At 40.3% G+C, this 22,318-nt stretch overlaps 2 protein-coding genes across 3 annotated transcripts in view; one reads left to right on the top strand and one right to left on the bottom strand.

Annotated features, from left to right (window-relative positions):
* ip6k1 (inositol hexakisphosphate kinase 1) overlaps positions 1 to 14,000 on the top strand; it is a 17,698-nt gene extending 3,698 nt beyond the window's left edge. The window contains exons 4-11 of the mRNA XM_007575758.2: positions 2,805 to 3,075; positions 3,147 to 3,289; positions 4,153 to 4,279; positions 7,921 to 8,158; positions 8,989 to 9,170; positions 10,699 to 10,874; positions 11,586 to 11,819; positions 13,467 to 14,000. Of these exons, the coding sequence (XP_007575820.2) occupies positions 2,805 to 3,075; positions 3,147 to 3,289; positions 4,153 to 4,279; positions 7,921 to 8,158; positions 8,989 to 9,170; positions 10,699 to 10,874; positions 11,586 to 11,819; positions 13,467 to 13,916 (1,821 nt within the window). The 3' untranslated portion in view covers positions 13,917 to 14,000. The remainder of the gene's footprint in view (positions 1 to 2,804; positions 3,076 to 3,146; positions 3,290 to 4,152; positions 4,280 to 7,920; positions 8,159 to 8,988; positions 9,171 to 10,698; positions 10,875 to 11,585; positions 11,820 to 13,466) is intronic.
* A 3,197-nt stretch (positions 14,001 to 17,197) lies between these two features.
* osgn1 (oxidative stress induced growth inhibitor 1) overlaps positions 17,198 to 22,318 on the bottom strand; it is an 11,690-nt gene continuing 6,569 nt past the window's right edge. For both annotated transcript variants that reach the window (XM_016662709.1, XM_007575754.2), the window contains 6 exons: positions 21,302 to 21,438; positions 21,041 to 21,232; positions 20,845 to 20,936; positions 19,653 to 19,852; positions 19,212 to 19,555; positions 17,198 to 18,390 (listed from right to left, as the gene is read on the bottom strand). In XM_016662709.1, the coding sequence (XP_016518195.1) occupies positions 17,854 to 18,390; positions 19,212 to 19,555; positions 19,653 to 19,852; positions 20,845 to 20,936; positions 21,041 to 21,232; positions 21,302 to 21,438 (1,502 nt within the window). In that variant the 3' untranslated portion in view covers positions 17,198 to 17,853. The remainder of the gene's footprint in view (positions 18,391 to 19,211; positions 19,556 to 19,652; positions 19,853 to 20,844; positions 20,937 to 21,040; positions 21,233 to 21,301; positions 21,439 to 22,318) is intronic.

Here is a 22,318-nt window from a genome sequence, read left to right as displayed (position 1 = left end):
GTTTCTTCCATGAGAGTACCAATAAATTAGTTAAATGCAGTCACTGCATGCAGCCGGGTGACATAAATCACGTCTTTACGTAACCTGTTCCATATGGGAATGTTTCTCCAGATCAATATTTGTGTTTGTGGGACTCTGACTGCTGCGCTGTTCAGTCACAGCCACACAGTTATCTAAAGATGACAGCAAAGTAATAAGTAGAGTTTTGTTATCACAATGGTAACAGAAATGTAATTTTATGTCAACGCAAAATGGAATAAATTTTAAATAAAGCTTTCGTAGTCATACAACAACTCAAAGGACTTTTAGACAGATTCACAACTCAAACATTCATGGGCCATGATGACGATACGATTTACAATAAATAAAGAACTAAACAGCATTAATTAGGATTGGGTGATGTGGACTTAAGTCTTATAGTATTTTGATTTTATTGTGTTAATGATAAAAATAATAATAAAATTATTTATTTACTTCTTTTTTAGGCAACTAAATAACTGATTCTGGAATTAAAGCCCCACAAACACAAATCCTGCTCTTGCAAAGCATTCCCATTTATAATACTCTTCTTAAGGACTCCAGTCACTTAAAGAAGTGAAATTTGTATTATAAACTTTACACAGCAACTGCATTTAATTATATTTTAAAATTTATTGATAGAAACATGGGAGAAAATAGTAAAACTAACAAGCCCAAAAATATGTACAGCTTTAGGACGTTTTAAACATCATTAATGGGAATTTATTGTGACAGCAATAAATCAAAATTCTTATCATGATAAGAAATTTATCACAATAAATAACAAACGATACGATGGTGTTAATATCGTCCTGCACCTTCCCAGCTGCTAGATGAATAAAATCATTATTTCCATTGAAACAACAAGGTTTTCTTCTGCTGGTTTGATCATTACTGGACCACCTCTTGTTGCTTAAAGCAGATTTTTAAGCTGCATTAAACAGAAAGCACTTATATTACAGGCCCAGAGAGCCTGAACGGATCAAACTTAAAACGTGAGCCAGCATGCGGTGCACTCCTGCTGCTGCTCTCTATGCAGATTGTTAACGGTTCATTTTTTTTCTTAATCTTTATAAACTCTTCTAATATTGTATTAAAAAAAGCTTAAGTGGTTAAATAGAAATCTGCAGAATGTGCCAGTATTTTTAATCAGATTTAACCCTGAGAATAATCAAAAGATTCATCATTCATTACTAGTTAATCATTAGTTGCAGTGCTGCTGTTTTGTCAAGCTAACACTTTCCAGATCGGTAAAATAAACGGCGGCTCCTTGAAGGTCACGACTCAGAGGTTCTGCTGATCCCAGAGCAGACGTGACCCGATGTTTACAGATCGCTCCTCTAACTGAAATGCATTGCTCATGGGAAAGACTGGGTTTATGTGTGTGTGGGTGTGCGTGTGTGTGTGAGTGTGTGTGTGCATGTGTGTGTGTGAGTGTGTGGTTCACGCTTGGTCAAGGTTAGATTGTGACTTAAGATCTGACAGGAGTTTTTCCGCTGCGGTTATATTTTTGCACCCTGTGAAGAGTCGTGTTTGTGTTAAAGCGTTTGTTACTGTGACGACAGGCTGGACTTGGTCATCCCCATCCTTTCACAAGGACGTTCACCTCATGCACTTCTGGTTCTGGTGGATCTAATTGCTTTAACTCCGGGCTGTTTGAGATGTTGGTTAACATCAGGACTCTGTGGGTTCTTAAGTTCTGCAACAAGAAACTGTGAAAATGTCTGTTTATGAACTGAAACGATTATTTAAAATAATCGTCAACTAATCGATTAACCGTTAACTGTAGCATACACACTGAAAAAGGCCATTTGCTGAAAGAACATATTCAGAACAGTGATTAAGCCAAAATATAGAAAATATGTCTACATTTTGCATTTAAGATAAAAACACATTTTGTGAATTATGTTTTAATCAAAATTCTTAAGATGGTATCAATTTAGCGTCACACGATTTTGTTTCACTAAAAGGAATGTTGGTGCCGCATATTAGGCAATAAAATGTTTATTTTGTTATTTAAAAGAAAAAAGATTTAATTCTTTAGTTATTTGCAAATTTTATTGTATTTCTAATATTCTACAAATACATGTAAGTTTTTAAATTAAAAATCTGTGGAACGTCTAAATTTTTGAAAATTAAATCTATAATTGATTACTAAAATTATTTGTAGTTGCAGCCCCAATAATTTTCTGAGTAAATTAGAAAATTATTGAAACTTTTATTTATTTAAGTAACATTTTTTACTTGTAGTATATTATATAGATTATTTGCTATCAGAATCATGCTTTTAAACTTTTATTTCTGTTAATTTTGATGATTTTCTACTTGGAATTAAAAATAAAAAATCTCAACCTGGCCCTAATATTTTGTCATAGAGCTGACATGAATTTAAAGTCCAAATAGATAGAAACTAAAACAAGATGGCGGCCCACGGCGTGCTAACATCACTCTGAACTTTGGAAACCTAAGGAGTTCAATGATGAGAAAAAAATCTTGATTTTCCAAACACTAAAAACCAAAAAAAGTGATTAATTGATAAGATCGATTTATCGTACCACTCCAGTTAAACGTGTCAACATGTCAACTCTCCTGGAAGTCAGGTGACCTCTTCCTCCAGGCTACAACTGGAGGAAGAACATCTGCTCAGATGTTTTCTACTCTCTCATTAGAAAATAGTTAATTGGATCTGGCGGTCCCTAGGAACCGTGTTTGGCCTCCTTCTGTTTTTAGGACACATTATTTTAGCTTTTAGGGAACCAGAAAAGAGAACGCCTCTCTGATATGAGTCATTATGCGTCTGCTTTGTGTCACTTCCTGTCCTTGCAGTGAGCGGCGACCCCCCACTGACTGACACCCTGCGGTTCCGGTGGTTCCTCCGCATCCTGTCCCCCAGGGCCCAACTTCAGCGCATCAGGATTCTGTTGGTGGCGGTTTGGAATCTCATTAGACGCTTTATTAAGTGGCTATTCGGTCTGGCGCCGCCTCCCCCTGGGGCCGGCGTGCGCTCCCAGCAGCCCGTGGTGCCCTGTGCCGACCCCTCCCGAGCCCATGTTCAGGGTAAGACCCGGCCGCGACCGGCTCTAAACGGATCGGCCTTCATCGTTTGATGTTGTCCTCTTCGTCAGCAGGAATTGCGGTGCGTCCGCCAGGAGCCATGTGCCTCCCTCCACCCAACAGCATGGACAGTAAGCAACAGGGGCCGGTGACCGGGGGAGGGGCTGTACCTAAACCACAAGATGGAGGCGTTTCGCTGGAGCCCTTCGTACACCAGGTGGGCTGGACCCGACAAAAAGCCCTGAATACAAAGAACCTGACTTTTACACTGCAAAAACTAATATCTTACCAAGTCAGTTTAGTTTCTAGTGCAAATATCTTAGTGCACTTGAAGTAAGACACATAAAACACAACTAACTTATAAGTAACTTTTTATTAAGATATAACGGCTTGTCTTAAGCCAATAATTTCTTAATATTGATGAAAAAGTTTTGGTTCCATTATCAGACGATTTCACTTAAACCATGACATTTTTCCCAGCCAGTGAATCTAGTACTTTTTTTTATTAATCAATATTAAGGAATTATTAACCTAAAGGCAACATTTGATGCTTCTAAAAACACTTAAAACATACCATCCAGCTGTTTTCCGGTAATAAATAAATGTTTTTTAGTGTCTGGAAGATGAACCATTTAAAAAACTTTCTGAATCCAACGTCACAAATCAGAACCTAGCAGTCCCAGCCAAGCCCCGTTACCTAGCAACCCCAGCAGAGCTCCAGCATGTTTGGTCAGCTGGTTTTACCTCACTTTGGATTTAAAGTGACAGGACGCCCTAAAACAGCTCAAAAGAGGCAGAACTGACCAGACTGAAATCTCATTATCCAAGAATCATTATGAACATGTTATATCTGTCCTAACATGTTCCAGGAAGCACAACAGTCACCTTTAAAACAAACGCCTGTGTCTCGCTAAAAAGCTGTTTCTAAGTTAATTCAAGTTTTCTAAGATGGACTGGACTGGAAACTAAACTAAAAATACTTGGTAAGATTTTGTGTTTTTGCAGTTCTTTGTTTACTTCAGTAAATCCAGGATGCCTGGCAGCTTTTCATGTGTGTGTGTGTGTGTGTGTGTGTTGCAGGTGGGGGGTCACAGCAGCATGATGCGGTACGATGACCACACTGTGTGTAAGCCTCTGATCAGCAGAGAGCAGCGCTTCTATGAGTCTCTGCCTCCTGAGATGAAGGAGTTCACTCCCGAGTATAAAGGTCAGTCGCTGCTCTCTGATGTTTCGGATCAGAACCGCTGGGCTCTTTATGCCGCCAGACCCCATCACAATGCAGCATTATAGAACCTGCTGCACACATTACTGTAACTGAAATGATTAATCAGATTAATTGTGATTAATCAATTATCAAAATAATCATCAACAAATTTAGTAAGTCTCTCCGAGGTCCAGTAACATTCGCTCAGCTCAGAATAACTCCCTGCTAAATGGCTGGAGTAGCAGAATGACGCTGAGGAGGAAGGAGATCCGGATGTTTAGTGGAAGAGGAGACGTAGCGGCTCTGTTCTCCATCAACGGCCGCTGCTGGATCTGCCTGACACCCTGATGATGTAGAAACAGACCCAAACAAACGCCGACAGCGTTGGTCCTGTTCCCTGTGTTAGAAGAAATACTTCATGGTTGATGGAGCAGGCGTCTTATTAATCAGTCTGTTAAAACAGGGAGTGCTTTTTTTGGCTCTTTTCTTTAAAGCTGGCCTGTTTTACTTCCTTGAACAGGTTAGGATAGATATATACAAAACATTTTCATAAAATTTTTTGCACAAGATCGTTTTAGATGGAGATTTTATTCTGCTCAGTTTTGTGTATTTTTGAGCTGTTTTAGGGCGTCCTGTCACTTTAAATCCAAATAATCTGCTGCTGGCCACGCCCCCAACTCAACGTTTGTAGTCACACATAAAAATGGCTGCAAACATAAAAGCAATTATACAACTATATAGCTTTGAAAAGCATCAGTGGAACCTCCTGCTCAACCAACAATAACGCAGCAAGTGGTTTCTGGACGGCAAGTCAACAAGAAAACATTTGTTTTTTTTCAGCAGCCACTGTACAGCGCAAGCAGCGGTAAATCCAGCTGACCAAACGTGCTGGAACTCTGCTAGGGTTGCTAGGTAACGGACTGGGTTGCTTGGCAATGGCAAAGTGTTACCCAAGGTTTGAGAGATTTTGGAAATGGCTTGTTTTCCAGACACAAAAAAATACTAACGTATTGCCAGAATCGGATTGGTGGTTTTATTAAGTGCTTGGGTTGTTTTTAGAAGCAGAAGAGACCAAAATGAAAGTACAAAAATGTGCAAAATGTGAATTTTGCATAATAGTTCCCTTTTAATATTTAGAAATTTTTTCTTTTTTTTTTTATTCAGAGGGACACTGGGGTGTGTTGAAAGAAAAACGAGAGTGAATAATGTTCATAGTTTGAGTTGGGCTGATAGATAAGGTGAAAGCAGGAACCTGGCAGCTTGTTGCGACGGTCCAGCCGGACCCAGAGAGCCCAAACTGTCAGCTGCACACGTCGCCCAGCAGCGCCACAGCAGACAGAGAGGAAACCATCAACCTGCTGCAGTCGGTCCCAAAACCAGGATGCGACACAAACTGTGGAAACCAGCGTGACCCATTTACTTACTGAGCTCTTTGTTGGAATAAATCACAGCAGCTTTAATGGGACAAATTCACAGTTTAAACAAACATGAATACTGAGACGCAGCTCTGAAAGTGTTTGGAGAAATTACTCCATAATCATCTGAAATAATGCATGCAGTTTGGTGAGGTTATGTCCCTGGGAGGGATTGAAAGGCCTTTAACGAAAATGAACAAGAAGCACAGACATGTTGGCGCTACTGGAGCACTTCCTGTTCCCACAGGATGCAAAAGAAAAAACCTTTAGTCTGCTGGTAAAGCAGGGATTCTCAAACCTCTCATTACATCGTGAAAAAAGTCTTATCCTGACAGCGACATCCCAAAGCTAAAAGTATTTTCAGGATTGCTACCTTTACCATTTTCTCCACATTTGGATCCATGACATCATCAATAAATATCAATGAATTTGATTAGATGCAGATCAGTGATAAAATTAATTTTTCTTTTGGTTCTGATGAATTTCAAAATGTGAAACATTTTCTTATCAGTTTTATCACACAAATAACACAAAATATCTAAATAAGAACTTAAGTCCGATATCATGACAGCTGCTAATCCACCTCATTTGCTTTTGCTGCTCCTCGTTTTTAATCTGTCCAGCCGTTTGGGTGGAACTCTGCTGGAAATGAGGATACGACCTCCGATGGTTCCTCCCACTCTGCATCCATCAAGATTTTTTTTCCAACTCCTCTGGGATTTGGAGTCAAAGTTCCGGTGTTATTTGAGTTTTTAGATTGTAATTAGCTGCTCCCATTTGTAAAAACAGTACCTTGTTACCATGGTTACACATCATAGTTGTCTAAAAGTTAAAAATTAGGAGCAAAAATGCTCCCAAGATGCACAGCATCCAGACCAGAGAGACTAATTGCATCCAGCGACTGAACCAAAAGAAATGAACAAAAGTCAAGAGAAAGGACCAATCGGAACTGCTATTGTAACGAAAACTATGAAGAAATATTTGTGTTCGCAGATTTTATTCCATCCATAGAAAAAAAAACCTTCTGGGAACACTCTAATATCCAAGTCAGGAAAGTTAAGTTCAGGTATATTTGAAACAGACTCCCTCTGCAGGTCTGACTCCGCTAGGGAAGCTGAATATTTTCTCCGGTGGGTCTGCATTCTCACCAGTCCTCCCTCTGTTGACGGCCGCCCAGCCAGCCTATATTTAGCCCTGGATCCCTGCCTGCTGCCATTGTCCTGCTGATTAAATAACGGCAGACAGACAGCTGCCCAGGAGCAACTTCTCCAAGCCGTCAAGGTTGTTTTGCCCACATATTTTCTGACACTATCTGATGAAACATTGTGCTGCTCAGTGGTTCTGCAGATGGAGGCGCCTCTGCAGAAGATGCTGGCAGGTGGAAAGATGGATTAATTACATGAAAGAAAAGCTGAGCTGACTTTTATTGTGATGTTATTATGAACAGAGGGAGCTTCCTCCTGGTTTCTGTGGAAATAAATAGGAAAATTAGATCTGAAGCAGGAGGACTTAATGGTTTGATTTGTTTATTTTTGCTTCTGTGGCCGATCGAGTTACCCGACACTCAGTCCAGGTTAGGAAAATATGCCAGATTTGAATAAATGTCTAATCGCACTGAGGATCTGCAGCACTTTTATAAACAATGGACTGCAAAAACACAAAATCTTAGCAAGTATTTTTGGTCTAGTTTCTACTGCAGATATCTTATTCCACTTGAAATAAGACACAACTAACTTACAAATAACTTTTCGACAAGATTTAAGAGCTTGTCTTAAGTCAATAGTTCTTAATATTGATGAAAAAGTTCTAGTTACTCTGGCAGATTATTTCACTTGAAACATGGAAAAATGTCTTGTTATAAATGAAATAATTTAAAAGTCATCAATATTTAAAAAATTATTTGCTTTAAACAAGCTCGTATAACTTGCAGAAAAGTTCTTGTGATGTCATACTTGTAGCTGACAGCCATCTTGGCAGGTAGTTGCTATGGGGTTGCTATGACAACAATAAACAAGCCACAAGCGTAGGACTAGCTCTCACCTTGATCCTATCTAACTTATAAACAATACAAGTGCATCACAACTGGTCTCCCACTCCTGGGTAATGATAAGATAAATATTGGTGATATTTACTGTAGTTCTTTCTGCCAAACTAGCAAAAGTAGCTCAGCAGCATTATAACCGGTTGAACGTCTGTTTCTGATCGTGTCTGTCTGGTTCTGTCCGTCAGGCGTGGTCCTGGTGTGCTTTGAAGGTGACTCCGACGGCTACATCAACCTGGTGGCGTACCCCTACTTGGACAACACGGAGGGCATGACGGGGGAGCAGGAGGAGCGGGACCCCCCGGAGAGGGAGCAGCCGAGGCGGAAGCAGTCCCGGCGCAGCCTCCGCCGATCCTCCTCCTCCTCTGAGTACAAGGAGGAGCGGGCCGAGTGGAGGGAGTCGCATGACACCGACTGCTCCGACAAGTAACAACCTGTTCACTTCATCGCTAAGCTGCGCTTCCATTACAAAACTTTACAAATATTCTGCTTATGTCAAAAAAACACTTGTTATTGCGGGGTTTCAATTAAATAAGAAACACTACAGAGTTTTCCCATGTTTTAGTTGGTTTTCTTTTCTTGAGTTTGTTCATGCTGTAAGTAATTAGAAATGCCGCACCATCGTCATCCTACTACTTCTCATCACCTTTTTCTTTGTCTTTTCCAACAGTAGTAACTGTTGTTGATCATGTGACTCATGATGCAAAAAAAGTGTTTCCATTGCAATTTAGCAAAATAAACCAATTTCGATACAACAAAAAAAATCACCCCATTCATTAAGCAAGCTGATTTTAAAAATGTCAAATTCCTCAATTACAGACTGGTTAAAGCGTGACGTCACATGTTTAAGATCCGCCCTCCACCTCCTGGCTGGAGGGCAAAAAGCTGCTCGCTGGTGATGACTAGCATTGGTTTTAGCTGTTAAGTTGTCAATATAAGGCGCTAAATCTTGAATGTATGTGTGACGTATAAAAGAAAAATGAAGGTGGTGCTTTGCTACTAATTGTCAACACTATGACAACTATATAGCAAGGTCAGGAAAAGTTATAATTATAAAATTATAAAGGAAATTGCGCGAAATTTCTGGATGTAAACAATAACATGCAACATGTCTGTATTGTTAATGGAAACTCAGCTACTGACAATGATAAAAATATTCACAAGATGTGCGATATATCGACTGTCGTTCCTTCTTGGAATGAACGACTTGGAATCACGATAACTCTTTACGTTAACAACCTGCTTTCCTGCTTCAGTTTCACAGAACTGAAGAGTCCCCGGCTGGACACAAAGGTCCACTCGGACGTCCCGTTCCAGATGCTGGACTGTAACAGCGACTTGGCCTCAGAGAAGATCAGCTACAACCCCTGGAGCCTGGTGTGCCACAAGCAGCAGCTCAGCCGCATGAGATCCGAGTCCAAGGACCGCAAGCTCTTCAGTATCCTTCATCCTGCACTGTTACTGTTAGGCTCAGCTGTGGAATCACCTGTTTCACTCGGCCAATCGCATCGCAGCAACTCAAAGCACAGGAGCTTCATGGAGTCTTTTTGTTTTGCAGTTTCTCCAGGATTTCATAATATTCTTTGTGATTGTTTTTCCCTAATCAGAATTACTGATTTTGTGGTGCTACTTTAGAAATGTTTGCAGGGACTTCTGCAGTATTTTTTCTCATTAAACCCCTTCCAAAAACTACATACACAAATATAAGAAAAAAAAGAACAAACAGGCAGATTGAACTAAAATAGGTGCGCTGAGGTCATGGCAGTGCGCTGAGGTCCTGCCATGACCTCAGCGCACTGTGACCCGCGAACACAGACAGGGACGAAAACGCACTCCACATTAACACAAAAATATGTGTGATGTATAAAAGAAAAATGAAGGTGGTGCTTTGCTACTAATTGTCAACAATTAGTAGCAAAGCACCTACTAATTGCTTTGCTACTGAGTTATGGACTCAGCCTCAGTTATGGACCATAACTGAGGCTGAGGCTGCAGGTTAGTGTAAGTAAGAAATGCTGCCACCTGCAGGTGGGAGTTAGCGTCACTTTAACCCGATGGTGCTGTTTTGTTTTGTTTTTTTCACCACCACTTTTTTAGTTAAAATTTTGCAATAAACTCACAATCATTAACTAGTGCAAATAAATACACAAATCTGCATGAATATTTGCAATCACAGAATCTTCAAAAACTTTTAATAGAACTTCTTAAAAAGACAAGTTAAACCAAAAATTATGAAAAATATTGTGTTGTTATCTTTCTAAGACTATGGCTTTTTTAATACCTGAATTTTATTTAAGCAACAAAAAAAAATCACTTTTGGCACAAAATGACATAAGCCATTATTTTTGGAAGGCGAATATATTCATACAGTTAAAAACAGAAACACAAATAATTTACCAGATTAGAAGACAAAAAATCTCTTAACTTCATTTTTAAACATTTGTTTTTACCCACAAATTATTAGAAATCATAGAAACTCATGTCCCTTAATTTGAAGGAGCAAAATTAGAAAAAAGACTTTCATCTATCAACATTTTAAATGTGCTTAAATTAAGATTCAGACAATTAACATCGGGATTGGCAGATTTTTTCTTTATTATTATTTTTTAACGCATCAGCATTAATTCAATTAGTAAAACTTGCCTGGTTGTCTTTTTTAGGGTGTCGAAATGGCTGACAAATTCATATAATATCAGTAAATATAAGTTCATAACAGACGTATAAATATCGAATGTTGGAATTGGCTGAAATTTTCTAGCCTGTAAATCCCAACTTTTGGTGTGAAAGAAAGCAGAAATCTTTTATTTCTTTTTAAATCAAATATATTTGTGTATTTTTCCAACTGACATTCTTAAAACTAGATCAGTCAGTCGATGGTTGATGAAATCCTCCGTGTTTTTTAAAAATCCTCCATGTTTTGTAAAAATCCTCCAGGTTTTATTCCCTAACTGCAGCGTCTCAACCAGAGTTCCTGCTGCTGGAGAACGTCGTCCACCACTTCTCCTTCCCCTGCATCCTGGACCTGAAGATGGGAACCCGGCAGCACGGCGACGACGCCACGGAGGAGAAGGCGGCCCGGCAGATGAAGAAATGCGCACAGAGCACTTCGGCGACGCTGGGCGTCAGAGTGTGTGGCATGCAGGTAGAACGGCAAAGGAAGCGTATCAGGATGCAGCAGCAGAAACTCCTATCAGTCCATCTTTCATTAACCCAACCTCACTCAGCTGCAGAAAAGTGGACAGAATAGCTTAAATTTAAAACGTTACGTTCAAGTTTTATGCGGTTTCTAGCTTATTTTGCTGAATTTGAGAGTATGTTATGTCCTTAAATTTACATTTTTCACATTTTTGTTCCTCTATTTGGGTTTCTACTGCTTCTAAAAAAAAACCAGCCCAAGCGCTTAAAAGAACCCACCCAGCTGGGGTTTTTTGGCAATAAGTTAATGTTTTCTGGAGTCTGGAAAATGAGCCATTTCAAAAACCTTCTGATTGTTGAGCAATAGTCTTAGGTGCTGTTACCTAGCAACCCAGCCTGTTACCTAGCAACCCAGGCTGAGCTACATGTGCTGTACAATGGCTGCTGGAAAACACAATTGTTTTGTTGTTTATATCTAAACAAGCAGCAGCTTGTTTGGATTTAAAGTGACAGGACGCCCTAAAACAGCTCAATATAGGCAAGCAGATTAAAATCTCATTATCTAAGAATGATTTTGTGCTAAAACGTAATGAGCATGTTTTGTTTAGACCGATCCGTTATAGTTCACCTTTAAAACCTCACAGAGCTGCAGCCAGTATTACTTTCTGCAGAGTGATTTGGTGATGAATTATCTAAACGTCACCCTCTCCCCCTGCAGGTGTACCAGCTGAGCACCGGCCACTACCTCTGCAGGAACAAGTACTACGGGCGCAGCCTGTCGACCGAAGGCTTCCGCCAGGCGCTCTACCAGTTCCTGGACAACGGGAAGTACCTGAGGCGGGACCTCTTTGAGCCGATGCTGAATAAACTCCGCAGCCTGAAGGTGGTGCTAGAGAGGCAGGCGTCCTACCGCTTCTACTCTTCCTCGCTGCTCATCATCTACGACGGAAAGGTGAGCAGATGGGCAAGTTTCTAATTAAATCTTTATTATGTGATTATTTGTAAGAGATCACTGAAGTGGATTAGCTACCGCTGCTATTAGCAAAGCTAATAGCGCGGTGATTGATTAGCTCATTCAAACGCCACTCTACTGATGATCTGTCAGATGGTGTTTAGGTCACCTTTTTTATTTCTTTTTTATTTTATTTTTTAACTGACCCAAAACACAGAATTCTGCAGCACATCTATAAGTTAAAGTTGTCAAAGTCAAGCTAGCATAGCTAACTTACTTCCTTATCCCTTGCTATTTTTTTCTTAATTAAAACTTCCTGATGTTATTATCTAGTTCTTGTCTTGTTAACAAGTAACAGCAAAGCACTGCATCCGTTTTTCTTCTCTCCGTTTAAGAGTTAGCATGTTATGTTGACAACTTGACAGTAAAACCAATGCTAGCCATCGTCAGGGAGAATTTTTTAATATCAAATGATTTACGTTTTATTCAGTTAGTAAGTACTTCAGTTGCCTTCTTGCCAAATACTTTTTTACTCTTATTGAGTAAATTTTTTAGACGTCTAAGTAAAAAGTAAAGTAAAATGTCATTCTCTTATTTTTTAAAATTTTTGGATAATCTACCTATTTCTGACTGAAATGAAGCTCAGATTAATTGTTTTAATGAAAGTTTCACTGAATCGTGTGACGTCTCAGGTTTGAGTTTCTGAATGTAAAACTATAAGCTGAGGTTTTTCTGCTTCTATTTTTGGTCTGTAACTCCTGAGGGAGACGCGCTTCAAGAATAAAATGAGACGACATGGAGCTGAGACTGAACCCAAACTGTCAGCCTCTGGAAGGGAACGGGCTAAATAAAGAAGCTTGCATCAGAACCGAGCAGAACCGCGGTTCAGATGATCCTCTGTAGCTTCACTGATGAGGAAATCTGTAAGATTTCAATGATTAAATTGTAATTTTTCCGACTCTTCCTTTGTAATTGTGGACTGACAGATAGTTTATTAACACATAAATGGCCGCTCCAGCTAATTTAACAAGTTTCCACTGTAATTTTTAAGTCTTATGAATAAATCTATTTGTTACAAAGATACAAACCATATTAAAAATATACTATAAAAATATGTCTCCTGTTGGAAAATAAATGGTAATATTGAATCTAGAATCAATAACTAAACTAATAATAATCACAGCAATGTAATAAATTAATAGGTATCACTGATGCCTTGCAGTAACAAGGTTCTGGGTTTGAATCCTGGCCTGCGTTCCTCCCCGGGTTTTCCGGTTTCCTCCCACAATCCAAAAACAGGACAGTTTTTACACCTGACAGTCCGGTTGACTCGGTTTGATTTGGGAACAAAATGTCAACATTTCCTACATTTTCAGCTGCTGTGGTGCTCTGGAGTCAAACCAACCAAACTCTTTGGGCAACCTGTTCCCCTCCTCGCCTGTGGGGGCGCTGCACCAAGAACCCCTGAAGAAAACAACATGAAAGAGGGGAACAGCTTTTGCAGTTACTTTGGATGGTTTGACTCAGAGCAGCTGAAAATGTAACAACTGTTACCGGACTATCAGGTGTGAAAACTTCCTGGTTCTGTTAGTTTATAAACCGGACCGTTTCGGACCTGGTTGACCGACTCTTCTTGTTCTGCTGCAGGGGTCTGAAGCCGCCCCGGCGCCCGGCCCTGGGCAGAGCGCCACCCCTGCAGAGCTCCATGCCGCTCCCTCTCCTCACTCCAACACTTCCAGTGAAACGGACTTCAACCAGAACCAGGACCAGGACTTGGTCCTGGAGCCTCTGTCCTCTCAGGGACCCGGACATTCGGCGCCAGACGCCCCCCCCTTTCCCTTCCCGCCCATCGTGACGGACTGCTGCCCCTTCGTGCCGTGCCCCCCGTCAAAATGTCCTTCTCCTCCACCGCCACCTCCTCAGCCTCCTCAGCAGCCCCCTCTGGTGGACGTTCGCATGATTGACTTCGCCCACTCCACCTTCAAGGGTTTCCGCGGCGACACGGCTGTGCACAACGGCCCGGACCCGGGCTACGTGTTTGGACTGGAGAGCCTGATCCAGATTCTAGAGAGCCTTCGAGACGAGAACCTGCCGTAGCTCCAGAGGCTCCCGTGCGGTTCTGTTGGACCAAACCGGCTCGGTTCTGTTCAAAAAAACAACAAAAAAAGTCCTCCCACTCTAGAGACTGATCGGTCTTTAAGCAAACACACACACACACACCTCTTACTGTGAGTCCATTCAGGTCGGACCGCACTGAGGAGACGGGAAGGCGCCGCCAAACTGGCCGCACACCAAACTATGACGTCTCCTTATGAGGACCTTGGTGGTTTAAAGCGTTCCCTCACCCATCACACATCAATGCCTAACCACAGAGCGGCGGTGACATCACAGCAGGTGGCCCGCCGCCATCCTGAGGGGATTTTAACTGCTTTAATCCAGAACGGTGCCGGTTCTGATAAAAAGTTACAAACAGCAGCTGAAACTACAGAGAAGGGTTTTAATTGTGCATAAATATATTAAAAAAAGCTGCGACTGCAACCCGTGGGCTGGCAGAAGAAGGGAGCCAGTGTGGCCACTAGGGGGAGTGTTTTTCTAGATTAAAGCATATCTTTAAGGGAAGCTCAAACTTCAGAGGATTTTCTCGTCCTGTTGGTCGGACTCAATCACATCCTGGGAATGTTGTGGTTGGATGAAACGTCCACTGGCCAATCAGCTCCAATCCCAGCGCAGCTCCTCCTCCTGGCTCCTTCGAAACCGAAACCCACAACGGCAAATCAGGGCCAAAAAAGGACTAAATGTCCAGTGAGAAACTCAGACATTTAGAGAGTAATTTCAGAAGTTTCTGATCTCCAAAAGTCTAAAAAGTGCAAGGAAAAAAATCAGAATTTTTTCTTGAAAACATTTTGGAAAATTTTCCACTTTCTCCAAACCAAATTTGCAACATTTTTTACTTTTAAAACTCCAAATTTCCAAAAGTGGAAAAATTTTGACTTTTGAAATTCAGTTTTTTCTATATAATTTCTGATGTTAATCTCAAAATTCTGAGTTTTTTTTTTTTTTTTTGGCAGAAATCTACTTGTTTCTTTTTTTCTAACCATATTGGCCCGAAGAAGACAAAAAAAAACGCACTAAGAGACGCACCTGGCGAAGCAACAGGTGGTTCTGGAAGAGCGCAGTGGCGCCCCATGGAAGGGAAATTGGCAATGCAGTGCAGCAGAAACAGGCACCCAGAGGGAAAGGTAACTGTTTTATTTTAAAACATTGGGTATTAATCAGAAATCTAACGTGTCCTGTGTCCTGTGAAGCTCATTTGTAATATTTGAAGCATAAATGTCACTTTAAGATCTGGTTCAGTGGTGTCCAGATGTTTTTTTTTTTTTTTTTTTTTTTTGCTATTAGCGGATCTCATGGAAAAAAGCCCGACATGAATGCACTGATGCAGCTCAGTTTGTATGTTTTCAGAAATGAATTTTTTTTTTTTTTTTTTTGTGAAGGTCCTCGCATTTCAAATGAGCTGTGAAGCACCTGACCCTGAAGGCCAACATGGCGCCTTTCCATGGGATTTGTTAACGGCACTGATTAAAAAGAAGAGTAACACCACCCTTAACTGTCAGGGCTCGGTTATATAATATTTTTCTGATAGAAATGGGAAATGAGACCAAAAAGTAAATAAATTAAATTCCTTTTGAACGTTTCGCTGGTGTTGAATTATCACGCAGCCCTGCCTCAAAATATAGAAGTTTATATTTATATATAAATCTATGTTAGAGTCCTGTACCTGTCGGCAGTAGTGGCAATAACGTGTCCGTGTCTTTGGCTGGTTTGGAGTGGTTAGCCAATCAGATTCGTTGATCTTCCTCCGCCTGAGGCTGAGGCTGGCCGAAGCGCGGCACCGCCCCCTGCTGGACAGCAACAGGTACTCAGCCTCAGGAGCAGGAACCAAAAAGAGCAAATATTATATTTTATTTTTGGTTTATTAAGGTGATAATTTATTTTTTTATTGTACCTTTACCCACAGATACGGGTAAGTGTTTTATCCCCCACCTTTAAAAGTGTAAAAATGTAAAGATGTTGTTAGGAGGAGAGAATAGAAGCAGTATTATTATTGGAGCTAATTCGGCTCTGCTGCCTTGCTTTGGTCCTGCGGTTCCGGTGGGGAAAACTGTTAAACGTGTCTGTGTGTGTTCTTTAATTGTTGGTTTGTTTCACTCTTACATCGACAGAGCCGGTTAAGAAATAAAATAAATAAACCTGCATGCTCATCGACGTCCCTCCTGTTTGAGACCGTTTTCCGCGCCACGTCAAACGTTACAGCCGTTAACCGACCGACGGCCCGCTTTTACCTCCTTTCCTCATGGTTGTTAGCTTCAGATTGATGGGACTTGATCTTTTCTTTTTTCTTTTTGCATCTGACATCATCCTGACTGTTTGTTAGAAAAGTGAAAAGTACGTGAGATTAAATCTTTCCAGAAGCTTTTGCCTCGTGTCGTCATTCTTTTTCCAGGTAAACCTCTATGGCAGGCTGTTATAGCTTAAAATCGGCTTCACAGCAAGTAGACTGCGGATGTCTGGAATAGCTTTATGACTATTATGACTGGACATATTTCGGGAAGATGATTAGGGCCACTGAATTGCCTTTTCTCAGAAAAGGAGGGACAAATGCCACTGTTTATATACTGTAAATACATGATAAATTGCACAGATAAGTTTTCTGTTAAACTCAAACTTTAATAAAAATGAACACAGATGAGACATTTCCAGGAACAAACCTTCCTGTTTATTATAAACAGCACCTGCAGACAGAGAAGGTCTGGATTTATCTGCACAACAATAAGACAAATGGAGACGATTCTGTAAGAATCCAATGAAGTTTTAAGGCACTTAAACTGAATTCTGTCAACATTTACACACAAAATCTACCGATGCATTAAAAAAAGCTAAAAAAGGATAATTTAACATCAAATTAAGAAATACTAAAATATTTTTCTTATAGGAGATGGAATTTAGAAAAACACATTTTTGTTATAAAATCTTAAATATGGTTTACTTTAATTGAAAAATAAATTATGACATTTAGTTTAAAATAAATCTGATAATGGACCACAGATCCCAAAGGAAACTGTAAATAAATGTTAATTTAAAAAATGCTATAGCACGTTTTGGATGTAAATATATGTTCAGTTGAACCTTACTGCTGATTATTGCTTCAGTACAAAAAGGTGTAAATAACATTTGAAAATGAGAAAAAATATCAGATGATGAAAAATGAAGTATAAAAATGTTGTTTTTTTTAACTTATTCTTATGGCTTGATTTAACTAAGCTAACACCTTTAAGAGACTGAAAAAATTAGAATAGAACTTTTTTTTTTTTTTTTACTAATTGCTGCGTAGTAAAATCAATAAATAGGAAACACTTTTTATAAAGCAAACATTAGGTTACAAGATTAAACATGAAATAAAATGCAGCAGATATAATAAAGTGATATAAAAACAGAAATTTAACAGATTAGTGGCTTAAATGCAGAATTAGGGCAATACAAATTTAGTTTTGAGAACAATTTTATCCATGTATTACCACAACTTTATCTATCTTTATTTTTATATTTAATTTTGATGCATCTTTTACATATTGTTGCTCCTTAATTCTCGTAAATATGGCTGTTCTTGTATTAACTCTTTTTGATAACTGTGGCTTAATTACAACTTTATTCTCATTATTTTGACTTTCTTGTGCGACTTTAAATCGCATAACTTTATTTTTGGAATTAAAATTTTGTTCTCTTGTTCTGGCCCTAAAACGTCGCCGTTAGCAACAGATCCCAAACGTTTAAATAATTTGAAAACTTGGAAGAAACTTAAATATTTCCAGTAAAAAACGGATTACCATATAATTTACAGAAAACGGTTCTGGTATCTGGTTACAAATTGGGTCCAAACAGAAACGTCCAGCTGCCATTTCTCCAGCTGAACCCAGAACAGGTCCGGCTGAACTCGGGTTTTCCGGAGTCGGTCCGTTCGCCTCGTGGTTCCGAACTACGAGTCCAGAACCCGGGCGTCTGTCCGGCGGTCGACCCGGCTGTCCGGCGTAACTGCGTCCTCCCCGCCGCTGCGCCGCTTCCACAGATCCCCGGCGATGGCCAGTGCCCCGCCTTTCAGGAACCGGACAAAGTTCTCCCCGACCAGCGGGCCCATGGCGTACATTCCCGGCCCGTCCGCCGCCAGAACCATGTTTGTGAATGGATCCACGTCGATCGGGTTCCTCCGGCAGGAAATCGGCTCATCACGGTTGATGCCTAACGAGCGGCCGTTGTCGCGAAGGAAGGAGAGGTTCGGATGAGCGCCGATCAGAACCAGCGCCTTGGAGACCCGGACCACCGTCTGCTCACCGGAGTCTGACTCCAGGACGCACTTCTGGTCGGGCCGGAAGGCGGCGACCCGGTGGCAGGGAAAGCTCAGGTAGCCGGGGTAGGAGGAAGGCGAGCTGGAGGAGGAGGAAGGAGCGGGCTGAAGATTCTGGGTCCGGTCCGAAGAGTCAGACTGGTGCTGCTGCTGAGTCATCATCTGATGGACCTGGAAAAGAGCGGAGATCAGATCCGGACCAACAAACAAACCGACCCTCAGAACCGGACCCGATTGGACAGAAAGTCAAGAGCAACACGATTGGACGAGCATGTGAAGGTCCTGATTGGACGAAATCAAATTTACATTTCTTTTTTTAATAAATGTTGATAGTTACTCAGAAAAGTAAATCAAACTGTTTTGAGATCAACTTCAGAAATTTTCTAGAAAAAAAACTCAAGAGTTTCAAAAGTAAATATAGTTTCAGTTTTTGGAAATTTTTGGAGTGTGAAACTTGAAGTCCAACAGAAATTTCCAAGTTTTCTATAAAATTTCTAAGATTTATTTTTAGTAAATTTGTTATTTTTGACACTTAAAAATCTAAAAACTATTTGAAATTTTGAGATTAATCTAATATTTTATTTAAGTTTTTTTTTTTTTTTAAGAAAATTTCTGAGTTTGAAAAGTCAAAAATTTGCTAGAAAAAAACTCAAATGTTGAAATTATTCTCAGAAATTTCCTAGAAAAACCTTGGAAATTTTCTAGGTTCAAAAGTCAAAAATGTTGTCGTTTTTTCTAAGAAAACAAAAAAAATTGTACAATTGAAAACATATATGCAATATATACAATTGAAAAAATAATGGTACTGAAGCCATTATTTTTTCAATTGTTCAAAGACAATTCTGAAGTTCTTATTTTATCATTAAACCAGTCGCAGCAGATGATTTTTATATGTTTACAAACGATCTGCTGCTGGAATTAGTCAATCAGAGTTTGCACAGTGGAAACGCCCACTTTGGGTCTGCAGAACCCGCCGCCAGAACCCGCCTCACCTTGTGGTACTCTGGGTAGAGCAGTTTGGGCAGCTGGTTGAAGATGAGCCCGGGGTCCGTGACCGAGCGCCGGAAAGCGTGGCACACCGACGTGTTGAGGTGGTGAGCGGTGAGGACGGCGTCGGCGGCCGTAAGCCCCGCCCCCACCACCAGCACAGGGTCGGAGGATTGGTCGAGCTCACCACGGGCGATGGCCGCCTCCAGCTCCCAGAAGGAGTGGCAGACGAAGGGTAGCGACTCTCCGTCCACGCCGAGCCGAGCCGGCACGTCGTGCGTTCCTGTCGCCAGAACCACGTTGTGCGCCAACAGCGAGAACGGCACCTCCTCTGTAACCGAGCAACCGTCTACAGCAAGAAAGCAAATTATGAAAAATGACTTTATTACAACATAAAACAACATAAAAGTTTGGATTTACTTTGTTTGTTTTTTTTTTAAACGTACCTCCTAGAATTTCGCCGTCTCTCCGCTGCAGTCCTGACACTCTCCAGCAGGGCGGCGACCCATCCTGCTGACCAGACTCCCTGGTTACCGCGGTAACGGTGGTCCCGCAGGCGAAGTTCTGCTCCAGGTTCATCTTGGATACGTAGTGCTCATAGTAGGAGGCGATTTCTGCCGGGGTGGCGCGGTCGTTTCTCACATTCCTGCCACAAAAAAACGTAAACAACATTTAGCAACGTAGCAACAGACGGAGGCTAAAGAGCCGATATCAGGTACCGAAACGTCAGTCAGCCAATTTCTTTAACCTGTAAATTAACACAAAGATTCATCCAAGTTTTATACTTTAACACAACTTAATAAAAGGTTCAAAATTCAAAGCAAACCATCTTTAAACCAATCATACACTTGGACGTAAAAAAGATAATCAAGGTTAGCCACAACGATAAGAGCTGATTTAAAAGTTCATCTTTGTAAATTTAATATTTAAAAAACATTTCTAAAATATACACACATATATTTTTAGATTTATCTATCTTGAAGCACAACTTAAGCATATTTTTACTCAAGTAAAAGCAAAAAGTAGCTGTTCAAGACATTACTGAAGCATAAACAAGTATTTGGTAAAAAGCGACTGACGACCTGAGTAACTGATCAAAACATTTTGTAAATAAAAGTTACATCATCAAATGAATCAAAATATAAAGTTACATGGAAAACTTAGTTTGTTAAGGATCAAAATTAAAACAATTCATTACTATTCAAGTAACGAATATAAAGGCTTTACTAAAATAAAAACAAGGTCATAATTATGAGAATACATTCAGAATATTAGGAGAATAAAGTCATAATAATTTGAAGTCATAATTTTATGACTTTATTCATTTTTTTCCATTTTCTTAGAGTGGCCTTAATATTCCATCATCAAAATAACAAAATTGGGCAAAAGAAAAATGTGTTCAATATTAAACTAATAAAAGCTGCAGCTGTGTCTGGTGAACTTTTGGTTAAAACATGTTTGTTCTTCATTCAGTAGGAAGAAAATCCAGAAATGCTACTAAATTAAGAGTAGAGATACTTTATAATAAAACAGCTCAAGTAAAAGTAAGTCATTTTCCCCAAAGAAGTTACTCAAGTAAATGTAACTAGTTACTCCCCATGTCTGCCTACCAAACGTGTTTTTTAAAGCGGGTCGAACCTGCGCTTGTCTCTCATCCAGTCCTTCAGCTTGAGCCCAGGAAGCTCCATCCAGTTGGCCAGGCTGAGCGTCAGCATGGATCCCTCCATGGCCTGGAACGAGCAAAAACAAACAAACTGAAACTAACTGAATTAGACTAAAAGTCACAACAAAATAAAAACCTCAATGAAAACAATGTCATGACTGTGGGCCTTACATGCCAGGCGCCTCCAGGCGGGCCTTTCCCCAGAACCAGGTGGGGAACGGCTCGCTCTGGCTCGTACCGCCACTCCAGGGGTGACGTGTGGTCCAGACCGAAGTCGCTGTCCGGCAGCAGCAGCGAATCAAAAAGCACCGCCACAGGGTTGGACGAGCGGCCCTCCAGGCCCTCACAGAGATACTCCAGGTCCTGCAGAGAGGCTCGGTTCAGAGACGGCCCGAACCAACGCGGGCGTCACGGCAGAACGGGCCGGGTTACCTGCTCCAGCAGCGACAGGTGAGGCCGCTCCGACAGCTTGCTGTGCAGCAGGGGGTTCGGGTGACATCCCTCTGCCGACAGGTAGGGGGTGTAGCCTGACAGCAGGTAAGACAGGCAGATCCCGGAGGGGCCGTTACCTAGGCAACAGGAGGACAGGAGGTTCCTAATGTCACCTGACAGCAAACAGGAAGTCATGCACACGCTCCATCCTGCTCAGGGATTTGCTTCTTATTCCATGGGAATTAGAAATAAAAAATCAATACTGACTTTTGATCTCAGGAAGTTAAAATCAGAATTCTGGGATTAAAATCTGAAATTCTGACAAAAAAAGTTTAAATTCTGAGATTTAAGTTAGAATTTGAGAAAATTGAGAATTGTTTTTTCCCCCTGTGGCTCTTATCTTTTTCCTTAGAAACGTGTCGGCCTGTTGCAAAAAGCAATTAAATCATTTGCATAATAAACTAAAATGAGAAGAATAATTTCCATTCTGATTATTACAGATGTTTACTTCATAATCAGTTTTATTTATGGTTTTGCTTTGTTTTCTATTGTATTTAATATTATTGGTTGTTTTTATTTATAACTTGGATATTTAATTTTGTAAAGAACACCTCACACTGGGACTCAAAGACATTTTACAGTTTATTCGTCTTTGAGAAGGAAAATTTGCACCATTATCCCATTATCAATATGTTAGAGCTGGAACTGGCAACTACTTTAATAATCGATTATTCTATCGACTGTTTTGACGATTAATCAGATAAGAAAATTGACACAATTTGCAAATTTTTCATTTAACCACTTAAGGCTTTTTCTCCGCACAGTATTTGAAATACAGTTAAAGATGCAAATAATTCAATTACTCTTTGGAATAAAAATATTTCTAATGCAACAGCAACATTAATTTAATGAAGGTTTTGTCAAATGTAGCAAATAGAAATCTGCAGCTAAAGAAAACAAAAAATACTGTTTACGATAGAACACATTTTCAGATAAAGAAATTTTTTCATATTGAAT

Source organism: Poecilia formosa, unplaced genomic scaffold (genome assembly GCF_000485575.1).
Source record: "Poecilia formosa unplaced genomic scaffold, Poecilia_formosa-5.1.2 Scaffold387, whole genome shotgun sequence".
NCBI lineage: Eukaryota > Metazoa > Chordata > Actinopteri > Cyprinodontiformes > Poeciliidae > Poecilia > Poecilia formosa.
The sequence above is the reverse complement of the archived record's forward strand: the minus strand, read 5'-3'. Positions and strand labels throughout refer to the sequence as shown.